At 39.7% G+C, this 14,343-nt stretch overlaps 1 protein-coding gene across 3 annotated transcripts in view; it reads right to left on the reverse strand.

The window, feature by feature from the left end:
* The window catches only part of EYA1 (EYA transcriptional coactivator and phosphatase 1), a 135,791-nt gene that overhangs the window by 38,159 nt on the left and 83,289 nt on the right, over window positions 1-14,343 (reverse strand). For all 3 annotated transcript variants that reach the window (XM_082258315.1, XM_082258313.1, XM_082258314.1), the window contains one exon: window positions 12,083-12,172. In XM_082258315.1, the coding sequence (XP_082114441.1) occupies window positions 12,083-12,172 (90 nt within the window). The remainder of the gene's footprint in view (window positions 1-12,082; window positions 12,173-14,343) is intronic.

Below are 14,343 nucleotides of genomic sequence, written 5' to 3' on the forward strand. Positions count from 1 at the left end.
ATACCCAAGCAAAACTGAATGTGGCTTGTTTTTTGTGTTACTGTAATAGTACAGGAAAGAGTGTCTTTCATAATGAAATGACTTTGTTAGGGTAATATGCCTATCATTCTGTGGCTATAAGGGGTAGAGCGCAAATACTAACTTACATTACAGCATATTAACCAGTATATAATAGACTATATTGATACATCAATACTGACATTAAACAGTAATTCATTTTCAAATACTAATGTAAAAAAATAAAATGAATAACAATTTTAGTAGTGTGTCTTTAACTGTGAAATCTTCATGAGTTTCTGTAATTGGAAGTAGCAGTGTTCTAGATTTTTAGGGACATCATTTAATAATCAAGGTTTTGGAGGGCACTGCAGGGCTTAATAATCCCTTTGCATTGTATTTCACCTGGAGACTTAAGTGTTGAGATTTCTTTAAAGTATCTTGTGTCCCCACCCACACAACTATAATAAAGGTGTCCCATTCTCTTACATCTGGACTTGCTAATTACTGGATAATTCCACATTATAGGTAATTCACCAGACATCATAATTTGGCTCTGTAATGACTGGTGTATTTGGGTGGAACAGGTAATACTAGTGGGGAATTCTCACCACTAGAGTCTACAGTATACCTATGAAGCCAGTTTTTTTCATTATGCCAGCAAGACAAAGACACACATATTATTATGCAATAAGCACTTACTACCAGGCAGTAGTGTGTTTGTTTTACAGTATTAAAAGTCAACTTTAGATTAGTTTAAACAGCTACATACAGCTAACAAATTTGATGTAAAGCTGTCCATAAACAGCCTGATTCTTCCTCGATCTTAAGGTGCAGTATGACATATAGCAAGGATGGGGCTGTGCAAGGTACCTAAAGTGGACATCATTCACCATAGTAAGCAGTATCCCAAACATAGTATTCCCTAAAGTGGTAGAAGCAGTCACCTCTTCAAAGTTCCTTGTGCTGTTAAAATCATGTCTGTAGGTTAGACTTCCTCAAAGAACCTTCTCTCCAGCAGGATGGGGGGGGGGGGGGGACTACTAAATAAATGACTTTCCTGAGCAGCACAAAAGTGAGGCGGATACTGCAGATCTCCATTCTAGAGAGGTAATTAAAGATACTGCCCATGGTGCATTGTCTAAGAGACTCTTCATTCTACTAGATGTACTGTTGCTTCTGAAACTATAAAAGTTTATTGCACTTTATCAGGACAGGTCACCATAGAGTTCTTTATATATGATACAAACATATGTCTGGATTCTGAAGGTGGACCTGTACACCATGCTTCCTTTTGTTGCCGTCTCAACCTATTCCTGTGGTCATTGTACCATTTCTGCATTCTTTCCATGAGGATTTACATTTTTTCAACAGCATGTCTCATGGGCAATGGACTTGGTTACACATACTCTTGAACGGACTGCTTTTTTGCGTGTGCCCTAAGCGCTTTTCCTACTTAAGTATTATAAAGCTTGTGTTTTTTTGAAAGCTTGCACCTTTTGGATTATTCTGCAAGATTCTTTCTATAATTACTGAATAATATCTCATTACTGTTACAGTGACAACCAAGCTTGGAAATTTGGAGAGCTAAAGTATGGAGATCCATTTCTTTTTAGGATAGCCTGTGGAAGATAATGAGCCTCATCAGAATTATAGATAATAATTACACGTTTAAACACTGTGCAATTACATCCAAAAAAACTGAAATTTATTTTAAGATCGATTTTAGATATTTTTCAAGCTCACCACTGCTTCAAAACTTTTAATATATTGTATGGTTGGACTGTGCAGTAACTAGCTTTTCGCCTGCATCTGGCATACTACTCAAACTTGTCATCTACGTAGCTAGAAAGGTAAAATTACAGGTAAAAAAAAGCTACAGATACATAGATGTTACAATTGCAGGTAAAAAAATCACCAGGTATTAAGTCATATCTGATACTTTTCTCTCTTTGATTAACTAGGGCCAGCTTTAGAAAATGCATACATTTTTAATATGAATGTTAAAGAACTTTTTATAATTCATTGAGGTATGTTTCTGATGCATTTTTGTGAATTTCAAAATGTATTTAAAAAAAAGGAACTTTCCTGTGCAGCTCCATCGCTGTGTTATCATTCATTCCCAATAAAAAATATTATGTAGCTAAAATTCAGCATGCAATGTTTTTTAAAACATGCAGAACAAAATGCACGGATGAAAATTTTAACATTAAAAACAATGGCAAACACCTTTCCCAGCTCTAAAGGTGCAGTTTTAGGTGCGGTACAAGGTGCCTAAAGCATATTTATATATATAGCATATATATATATATTATGATATGTGATAATATCAAGAGGCATGTTTTAGCATGCTATGAAAACGATGACAGCTTGATATATCAGACTAATGTTTGTACAAGAAACATTTAGGTATAGGTAACAAAAGTTTATAAACTTTAGCAAAATTATACCAGTAAAATGCTGGATGCATCTACAACCCTTTATACAAAGAACTGCTTTGTATAAAGTAGCTTGTAACCAAATTTTTAAGTTCCCAACGCAGTTGTATCAAAGATGAGCTTTGGGTTCGGGTCCACCACAAACTGTTTAAGGTATCATTTAGTTTGCCTGCCTGAACCTCTGGCTCCTTCATCTGGAAGCCATTCATTTTGTTGCAGTATTACTACCACTACTAAAGGTGTGACTTCCAGTTTTGCCAACCCCTTGAAGTGAAATGTACTGACAGGATGCCCAATATTTACAAACAGCACCAATTTTTTACTGACAAAAATCATGAAATTTACTGACTTTTACTGACACTTCAAAAAAGTACATAAAATGGCAGTTTTTAGTGCAAAACTGTGCATATATCAATATTTAAGCTACAAACGTGTAGCTAGTGTTATTAGCAATGTGTTTAAGGTATAACAAAAGGCAAAAAACATATTTCTCCATTAACATGAAGATTAGGTTAATATAACCCAACACAGAGCCTGCAGCGTTCCCCTTTTACAGTAAAAAAGAACTCTGTGAACTCTGATGTAAAGGAGAACTCTGAGGACTCTGATGTAAAGGAGAATGCTGTGGGCTCTGGTGTAAAGGGAAACTCTGATGTAAGTGGGTCTCTAGTCACCAGAGCCCCCCCCCCCTTACACTGGAGTCCACACAGCTCCCCTTTACATCACAGTCCATCAGAGTAAATCAAAGTCCATTAGTCCCCACAGGGTTCCCCCTTATGGTGCACTGACAATAAAGACTCTGATATAAAGGGGAACTCTGTGGACACTGATTTAGAGGGAAACACTGGAAACTCTGATGTGGGGTGACTCTAGAAGCCACAGACTACCTGCCACAGACTTAGCACCGCTCCTCTGCATCTCTATAGAACAGCTCCAATGCATTCCCAATAGCATCGCTCCTCTCTCTGCATTCCCCCAATCCCAATAGCACCGCCCAGAGTCTTCTGTATTTCCCCATTCCCAATTGCACCACTCCTCTGCATATCCCCAAACCCAATCACACTGCTCCTCTGAATTCCCCCATTCCTCTCTTTGCATTCCACCTTCCCTATAACGCCACTCCTCTTTCTGCATTCCACCTTCCCAATAGCGCTGATCCTTTTTCTGCATTTTCCTATTCTCAATAGCACAACTCCGCTTTCTGCATTCCCTCATTCCCAATAGCGCTGCTCCTCTGCATTCCTTCCTATAGCAAAACACCACAACTTTATGTCCAATAGCATCCCTCCACTCTGTAGTGTGTATCCTAAATTCCCAATTCTCAAATAGCAGTACCAGTGTATAGCACTCCTCGGGCCTACATCTCCTGTCACTGAACCACTGTGCTCGATGTCTCCCACTGTACTCTGCTTCTCTTTTCACTGCCCCCTCTGCTCCATGTCTCCCATCAGTGATCTGCTGTGCTCTGAATCTCTTGCCCTTGCCCCACTCTGCTCTTTGTCTCTTTTCAGTGGCCTGTGTGCTTTCTATCTCTTGTCACTGGCCAGCCCATTTAATTGTCTCCAATTAGTGCTCTGTTAGTACAGTTACCAGTGCCCTTTAAGCCTTTTAGTATGGGCATTCATTAAATGACACACCCCTAGCAACAACCAAAAGCCTTAAATCATTTCTTCCTTTCTTTGCCCTTGTGGCATGTATCAAGTACTGTTAGAATACATGCATTGACCTCCGGCAGCACTCCTGGCTCCCATGTGACTCCTGGAACAAGCATTGCTAGAATGCACTGACCTCTGGTGGCACTCTCGCTCTCACTTAATGCCTGGCTCTGATATAGTTCAAAAATGGCACTGCCACCATGTCAATCGGCACCACAATGTTACCGCCTTCGCCCTCTCTCCGAGTCTGACTGTAGTTCGAGACTGCCTGAGCCCGGACGTCTTTGGAACATCACATGCACAGTTCCAAAGCCAACCCGAGGCCAACATTTTTACGACAGCCGCTGTCTGTAGTGGACATTTATGTACAATGTAAAAATCTGACAATTTTTACAAACAGTCCGTAAATCTACGGACAGTTGGCTAACCCTAAAGACTTCCCATCCATCAGTTGTAAACAAGCCAGTAGGGAAACTGGGTGACATCAATGGCCATATATGGTTTACCTATGTTTATGTTTCAGCAGTGCCAGGATATTTTCATTTGAGAAGGAAGCCTGGCAGGGGGGAGGATCATCAATGCGGTTCATCATATTTGTGTTGGTGGGTCAACATTACTTTAATCATCATGATTGATGAATCTACATTGCTGGACTTTTTCTGGCCACTATGGTTGCATGCCTGGATAAGGGGCTGGATATGTATTTATGTTTAATTTAATTTTAATAAAATGTTATAGAAAGAGTCTACATTCTTCAAGGGGACAGAAAATCAGCAACTGTAATAATTTCCAATATAACAAATATATGACAAATTAAAAAGAATTGAACAAACCCCCTGTAAGTAAGTCCACATCATATAACATATGGCAAAACATCCTCATTTTGATAATAAAGACATAATTAAGGCTAATATATTTGTAGACATAAAAATACTCTGCTGTATGTCAAAATAAAATCAGAAAAAACTAACAAGAAGAAAAATACACAAAGGTAGTATGACAACACTGACATGAGTCAGAAAGAAAGGAGAAGGTAAGAGACATCCTGATATGGATTTAGAAGGGGATCTCAAGATAAAAAAAAGCATGCCCCCCCCCCGAAAAAAATAAAACATTCATACCAGAGAAATATTCATACATGCAGCCAGATTGGTCAGAAAAGGGAGGAGCATAAGTGTACACTTACCATTCTAAACCATACCAGGCCGCAACACCTCAACATTGGCCACAGAAAAAAAAAAAACGTTGTCCCTGATGTAAATCCAGTGTCAATCATGTAGTCCAGCAAATCAAATCCCCAACGAAGAATGCTACAAAAATCCATAGATACTACAGCCACTCTTCCTGCCACTACTTCCACTCTTACTCCCTTTGCATATGTTAGCTCCTCCACCAGATGCTGAATGTCTTCATCATTGATCAAATATATCATGACATATTAGCTCAATAAGGTCACCCAGGATACCTGGCAGTTTGTTGACATTCAGCAGCTCACCATAGAGCTGGCATACGTGACTGGACTATTATCAGTGGATCACATGTGGGTTGTCATGACCGGGGGTCGTCAGAAATGTCATTTATCATGATTAATGTTGGATCCATATCACTGGACAATGTAATAAATGTTGGTTCTAATAAGTAATGGTGTTTGTGTGTTTTTTTTAACTATTATAGACCCCTTTGGTCCCCCTTATCCTAAAGAGAGCTTACATATTCTGGTAATTTGCCCATCCCCCATTTGCAAAGTACCATCCCAATGTTAAGGACATGTGGGCTTGTATAGTTTAGGAGGGGGAATGGATGCTCGCTGCTTCTCTCTTTCCTGGGAATCCAGTTTGCAAGCCTGGATAAGGGTCTGGTATGGAATTTAAGGGGGAAAACAATATTTTTTTTCATAGGGTCCCTCTTAAAAATGCATACCACACCCCTATCTAGGACATGGGTCTGGGATAAATTTGGGGGGAGGGCACATCAGTCTTTTTTTTCTTTTTTTTTTGCATAGGATGCCCCTCCCTTTCCTGAACCATACCAGGCCCCATGCCCTGCAGGACCAAAATAAATTCATATCAATTGAAATGTAATGAATGTCCTAGAAAGGGGTCTGGTATGGATTTAAGTAGGAACCCAATAAAAAAATGTTGTGGGGCTCCAAAATATACACCAGACCCCTATACGGGCATGCAGCCTGGATGGCCAAGAAAAGGATGTATGTGGGTGTTTGTAGAAAGGGGGTTATTAGATTCTGGAAGCCCCATTAAGATATAGAGGCCCCCAAATATCCAACACATCTACGTGATTGAGCAAGGGGTACATACTCATGACCATATTTGGTCAATGGCATCACCTGGGATGCCCGCTGGCTTTTTTGCAATTTGAAACAAGCTGGCTGGCAGTCGGAAGCTTAATTACTTATAGAACACCAAGTTGTTTGCACACATATATGGTTCTTTCATTTTGGAGCCATCATTAACACTGAATAAACTGCTTTTTTATATCTAAAGAGTTGTATATACACATTATGTATATTGAAGATGTTTAAATGTCTAATGCCACGCAGGGAAATGTTTTCTTTATTGTAACTATTTCCTATTTTCAAATGTAAATGTAAGGGATATTTTGCACATTAACAATATATGGTGATGTGTGTCCTAAATGGATGCATCTCTGTCCCTAAGGGTCACCCCTGCCCCCCCCCTTTCTCAGAGTTTGGGGGCCTCAGGCAGCTGCCTATTATGCCCCTATTACAATCTCCCACAACTCTATAAGGGGAAAACTTGTAGTCTTGACTTTTGGTAGTGCTAATTATCACACATTAAGACAGTTCAACATCTTTCAGTAGGATCGAATTGTTGCTTTTATTATGGATAAAGCTCAGTTCATATGCTCCTTTAACACACAATAATCTCATTACACGAAACTATGACCCTTGTTATTTGCCATTAGAATGGTATCAATAAATGACAGCAGAAAAAAAATAATCACATGGTGGAAAACAACAAAAATTGTGGCAAATAACACATTTGTGACAGCTTAGCATATTGGCCTTATTGAACAAAGAGAGTAGTGAAAAGTTAGAATTCCTGTCAGCTTTTCTATTACTGTCTGTGGACCTTTTAGAGGGATTTACTGTCTTTATACGTTGATTACTGTCACCGTGACTAACATGACAAACAATCCAAAAGTTTGTCACCAGAACAGGAATAAAGGAGAAATCTTCCATTGGAGACACATCTTCTGGTGTCTACTATCTAAGAGGAGATTTCTTTCCCTTTGGCGAGATTTCCAATCACATGCTGTTGCATCTATAGGGTAGAAAGTAAAGGGAGATCTCCCTAGATGATAAATAAAACCTGACAGGGGTTTTCGCTATTCTATATTTTCTACAAAGTCAAAAACAATTTATTTTATTTATACTTTAAAAGAAGTGTGACTTAAAGTAAACCTGTGGAAATATCTGCATTTATAAACTAAGAACTGGAGAATATAGCTGACTGCATAATCTGTCAGTTCATACTTTTTTTTATAATAATATGCCCTTTCAGTACCACCTCCCCTCCTCTAAAGTGTCTAAAAAAATAGCAACTTTTCGAATGCCCACATTTGCATGTTTAAACATATGCTGCCCGTGTCCAAATAGTTGTCAAATGCTTTTTACCTCTGTAACATCTCTAAAATTCGCCCATTTATAACTACTAAAACCACCAAGCTACTCATTCACTTAGTTGCTATTTCTCACCTTGAGTATTGCAACTCCCTTCTCAAAGGACTATCTCTCCATAGGCTATCCCCTCTTAGGTCTATCATGAATGCTTCTGCAAGACTCCTCTACATTACCAACTACTCAATATCTGCCATCTCCCTCTGCTAAACCCTCTACTGGCTTCTGATTTCCCAGCTAATTAAATTCAAAATACTAACAACATACAAAGTGATTCACAACTTTGCCCCATGCTTCATCACCAATCCCGTCTCAAAATATCACCCAAACTGTCTTCTCTGCTCCTCCCAAGACCACCTGCTCTCAAACTCACTTGTTGTTCTTCCCGTGCTTATCTCAAGGACTTCTTCAGAGCCTCTCCTATCCTTTGGAAATCTCTACCTCAATCTATATAGATAGCTCCTATTCTGACTGCCTTTAGGCAATTCTCCTGAAAACTCATCTCTTCAGGGAAGCCTATCACACCTTCAACTTAATTTACATTTAATCTCCTCCATCATGTCATTCCCCTACAGCTATAACCTTTTGTACCACTTGCCCCACTCTACTGGATTGTAAGCTCTTATAAGCAGGGTCATCTTAACCCTATTGTATTTTATTGTATTGTAACTCTACTGTCTCCCTTTCGATTGTAAAGCCCTGCACAAACTGTTAGCACTATACAAATACTGTAAAATAATACTAGTAGGAATAATAATATTGTCCCATGTGGTCATATCTGTGAAAACTTGGGGCAGGCACATTCTCTACCATCAGAAAATGGAGACACTTGTGGGGATGCTGCAGATAGTATTGCATGGTAGAAGTCTGCTAGAAAGTTATGAGCTAATTTAACATGCTGCATGGCTTAGTTCAGGTATTTAGATGTCTTCACTAGTTTAATTGTACCTCACATCTCCTCAATCATAGCCTAGTTTTAAAGATTCTTATTCCTTGCTTCTCACTCTGCACAATCATAATAGAATGGTAAGCCCTTCCATATTAGCATCAAAGGATGCATCACTAGCATCCGATTCTCCAAACAAAGCATTGAAAAAGCACCTCTAGCTTGCTGTATATATTACAGCATTATACAGGCATACCCCACTTTAAGTACACTCACTTTAAGTACACTCGCCAGTAAGGACACAGCTTGTTCAACTTGGCATGACACTACTCCCGGTTTTTAACATTGGCGTCTATAGGAAATCTTGGTCAGCTTGACATGGCACTGCTCCCAAACCATAAGTGACAGGGATACCAAACTTAGGGAGCACCGAGAGGGGACACAGGACTACAACATATCCTGTTTGTGGGTGGCCAGTAATCTACTATGTCATAGTCCTGGATCCCCTTAACATGCTCCCCAAGCTTGGTGTCCTTGTCACATGGTTTGGGAGCAATGCCATGTCAAGCTGACCAAGATTTCCTATGGAGCTAGTGTATTTACATGCATTGAGAAGTGAAAAAGGGTATTGCTTCACTTTAAGTACATTTTCGTTTTACATACATGCTCTGGTCCCATTGTGTACTTAAAAGTGGGGTATGCCTGTATACAGTACACACACCCTCCTCACAGCCACCACCCCATTACCACTAGCAATACAAATAACTCTCTCCCCAGAATTTACACCATTATTCCAATGCATATATTTACCCTCAGCAGCATTTAAATCCCACAACAAACATATATATCCTCCCAGCTGTAATAGTCACCTCTCCCACTAATCATGTTCTTCAGCTCCACCTGGGCATAAAGCTACACACATGTCTATAGCACAAGAAAGTGTGATGCATGGTCCAACCCTGTACCAGGACCAGAGGAATATGTTGCTTTAGCTGGATCTTGGTGAAGCCACATTGTGTTTTTTTTTCCTTACAAATTCCCCCTTTGCCCTTTCAGCACAAAAAATGCCAGAAGAATGAACAAGACTGTGATGGGTTCTGGCATCCTCAGTGTTAGGATAGGCAGAAGTCCCGTGTTTTGCCCTTATGGAAACATGTACCCATTTATGACCCTTTGAAAACTAGAATTCTGTTCTTACACAATGTTGCTGAATCATTATTCCTGTAATGGCTACACTTATAATATGAGCTCTGTTGAGTTAGCAGACGAATAAAGGTCATAATTCGCTCACTACAACAAATACAGTATATGATCACAGCCTTGCAATGCTTCGGAAATACTGCACTTTGCAGATGAAATTTTAAGAATGTACATTTGAAAAAAAATGGCTAACTTAAAGTGGTTCTAAAGTCAAATAATGTTATACCTTAATTCATTTATTGCATTAAGGTAAAAAATGTCCTGATACTTGTTTCCCCAACCCCCCCCCCCTCACACACACCTCCCCAAACACTTGCCTGAGTCCTCTCTTGATCCAGCGCTGTCCCTGGCTGCAGAAGTGCTAGTCTCTCTTCTTGCTCTCACAGTGCATTCTGAGAGCAGGGGGAGCCATTGACTCAAGCTGCTGTCAGTCAAATCCTATAAGAAGGGAGCGGGGATGTGGTCGAGCTGTGCTGTATGTGTCTATGGATGCACACATCCTGGATTGGGAGCGTATCTACATTGGTGCTTCCACAGCACACAGCTTGCTATGGGGGAACTCAGAGAGGAGGAGGAGAGGACAATGCCAACAGGGTACTGCTAATGAAGAGGTAAGGGTCCGCTCTGTGCAATAGTGCTATACAGAGCAGGTAAGTATAAACCTCTTTTTTTATTTTAGGGAAAAAATAATAGCCTTTATAAGTTTAAAGAAGAATTCCAGCAAGACTGATTTTACATTTTTAGGGAGCTAAGCCTTTGAGCTAAAGTAATGGGGTCCATAGGAGTTTATGGAGATTTGCTGGGTTCCCAGAATTCTACAGAGCAGAGCGTAGGGACTGAAAGTGTATGGACAACAGGAGCACAGTGCATACCAGCAATTATAACCTGCTGTGCCCTGTGAAGGCAAGTGTAAAATTCACATTACCCTTACCTCACCCAAGGCATTTCAATAAATCATCCTTAAGTTCTTCTCTAATGTATGCAATGTTTAAGTCTGTGCTTTGTCTTACCATCACATCACATATGTTTTTATATTTATATAGTTCTTTACCTATATAGAATTGTTTACTGCATAAAGGATATCTAAACCCAAAGAACAACCTCAAAGAACAAGCATTTCATATTTTGCAGCTTACCAGTCCTAAGATGTGCTGGCTGCATTTGTTTTCTTTTTTCAGGCTAAGTACATTTTCTGCAAGTACAGAAAAACACCTGTTAATCTTGCCAGATTTCCAATGCCCTTGTAACTTTTTGTGCACCTAATATCTCAAATAATGTTATCAGCTTTCCCAGCTATTGTACATGAACTACAAATCCTTCCCCTTATGCAATAGTGATAAAGAGAGGGGGAGTTGTTTGTAGCCCACATCTGAAGAGCAGCCTAGGGTGACAAAAGTGAGTGAGCGGTGGGGCAGATAGTGTGTTACTGGCAGGATCACCAGGTGAAAATGATAATTAAAGAAAAGCCAGAAGAAGGAAACCAATGCAACCACCTCATCTAAGGATTTAGAAACTGCAAACTTCTGAAGCAAATTTAAAATTGAATAGTCGGCCCTTGCATTTATTTCAGGACTTCCTAGCTCCCCTGAATATAGGGTGCTCAGCTCCAAAGTCAGACCTCTGACATGACCATCCCCCCTTCCATGCCATGACTGCTTCTCTGTTGGTTATTACAATAAGGGATGCAGGGGGCTGGAATATGTCAGAGACCTGACTTTAGTGTTACAATGAGCATTGTGGGTTGGTGGACTCATGGGTAGCTCTGAATGACAAAGAAAGGGCCTGCATCACCTGTCAGATTCAGAGCTGTAAATAAATGACAGGTTCTTTTTAGTGAACTGAGTTTAGGGAAGAAATACTTTAAGCATGACCAGTGGGGAAAAAATGTTTTACATACATTCTTAGTGCATACCTTTTATGATAGTATGCGTCAATGAACAATGCCATATGTTTTGCCTTAAAGTAGGAATATTAGTATAAAAATTACGCAATAAAATTTGATTTTCCTTGTGTTAAAAAAAAAGTGAGTTCACCATTATTGTAGGCCAGGAAAGAGATTTACCAAAGGAAACACATACAGGCTTATTCAAAAAGGAAGTGCACAGAGCAATGATGACTTACTGCTCTTTGCACCTCTCTTTCCATTGCCCTACTGAATAAACATAAATACATTTTGCACAAGTACTAAACATATCAATCAAAAAAGAGCCACAGGATCTGCTTTCTAACCAAAAGAAACTGTACTCACTTCCAAGTCATTGAAAAATAAGTGTGTATCAGCCAAGTTGAAAATCATTTCTTCCATTCGAAGCCCAAGTGATACTGAGGTTGGTGGATCCTTTAGAGACAAGAAGGAAAAAAAAAGTAAATCCAACAACCAACAAATGATCAAAATGATTAGTTATTTTAAGGTGCAACTAGAACAGACCATTTTTATTATGGAACAGTGAGGCTTATGGTTGCCAATTAGACCAATGCATTTTAGCACACCAGCACATGTGATGCCAAGGAAGGGACTTTTTTCCTAACAATCAAGATTGATGAAAATAGTGAGTTGTTAACCTATTTATGTAGGAAACTCACTGCATCCAATAGTCTACTTAATGCAAATAGTTTTAATTCATGGGCACCTATTAAAAACGTACCTGTATACAGGCCTGCAGGAAATGTTTATGGCTGCAGGAAGTAAATGATTTGAAGAACAGATTTTCTAGATGATATTATAAGGCCAAGTAGTTAAGTAAGACTCATCAGACAGCTAGGGTATAAAATACAGAAGATCCTCTACAAGAAAAAAAGTGAGATAAATCTAGCAAGACTACCAGATTAAGCCTGAAATATACTGACATATGTGCCAAGGTTTGGCACCTACTAACAAATGATGGATGCCCAAAGTATGTATTCAATAAAATTCATTTAATGAGTGCTATTTTGGTCCATAATGACTTTTATTGGATAAAGGGGGGCTTTTAGGGACCAGAAGAGAGAAAATGGTGTTTTCAGGTTTGGTAAATGTGAGTACTATCACTATATGTTTGAGAAATCTGATTTATGTCTTGCTAACAGAAGGCTTCTCAGGTGCAGGGGCTGCATTGATTATTGTACTGAAAGGGTGTTGTATGTGATTCCCTTTTGAGCTGTCTTTGTGAGGAAATCTAATAGAAGGATCACAAGACTTCTAGATGACCATATACAGTATATGATATGTGGACGTTAACTTGAGACCACCTATTGTCAGACAATTTAATTGGGAACATAATGGAAAGGTAGAATTGATAAGATGTTGGGTGATTGACAAACGGGTTCTACCTTCAGAAAAAAAGTTTGATCTGGGACTTGTAGATTCCCTTCTCAAATAACTTTTTGCATATTAAGGCAGACATATATAAGGGTTACAATCTTAGGGCAAAATATATTTGAAAATCATATACTGTGATTTATGGTTATTATGAGGAACATTGTTGGACAGCTACTGATGCCATTTAATATTGTATACAGTAATACCTTGGTTTGTGAGTAACCAGGTTTACGAGCATTTTGAAAGATGAGCAACATTTTTTTTTAAATCTGTCTTGATATGCGAGCGCCATCTTGATATACGAGCAGTTTAGTACAGTATAAGCATGCCATCCCCTCTGTTACATAACATTATGTGTCCCTGTGTCTGTACTGTATATAAAAGATGCTGATTTCTACTGTTTCAGAGTGTCTCCCGGCGCTCCTGTGACTCCTCGTGTCTCTGCTCTCCCTGGCGGGTGGGGCCGATCACTCCCGCCGACGTCATTCGGGGAGGAGGGGAGGAGAGAAGCAGAGAGACGAGGAGTCACACGAGCACCGGGAGACGCTCTGATACAGTAGAAATCAGCATCTTTATATACAGTACAGACAGAGGGACACATAATGTTATTTAACAGAGGGGATGGCATGCTTATACTGTATAGTAATGTACTTTATATATGATAGCAGCATATCTTTATTAAAGCGGAGTTACGGCCACAGAATCGTTTTTTTTTTTATCAATACCTCCCAAGCTGTCACCCCCCCCCTTCATACATCAACTAATCCTGTTTTTTACAGTACAATAATGGATTGGCAATTAGAAAATCTTACTTTATAAAAAGTCTCCTGAGTGCCGCTATCTTTGTCCTGGTTCCCCTGAAGCCGCTGTGTTAATGAATGCCCTGCTTGCTGGTTCGAGAAGGAGAGGGACCGGTGAATGCAGTGCGAAATCTCGCGCATGCCCAGTACTATGTGATCGGCATAGTATAGGGATGCCTATCATCGCGTTATTTCCTGTTTGGAGCGGCTGGCCGCCTACGTCACTGCCCATTGCATCCTGGGAGCGACGAGTAAGAGCTCCCAGGACGCATTGCAGGACAGGAAGTGATGACGCGGCCAAGGAGGAGGAAGTGGATGTAAAGGTGAGTATATTATCCTCTGTAATAAGGTAAGTTTAAAAAAAAAAAAGCCGGGGATATCCAATTCTAGCTCAGGTAAGGATAAGGAAGC

The sequence above is a fragment of the Pelophylax lessonae genome (assembly GCF_965119305.1).
Source record: "Pelophylax lessonae genome assembly, chromosome: 5".
In the NCBI taxonomy this organism is placed as follows: domain Eukaryota; kingdom Metazoa; phylum Chordata; class Amphibia; order Anura; family Ranidae; genus Pelophylax; species Pelophylax lessonae.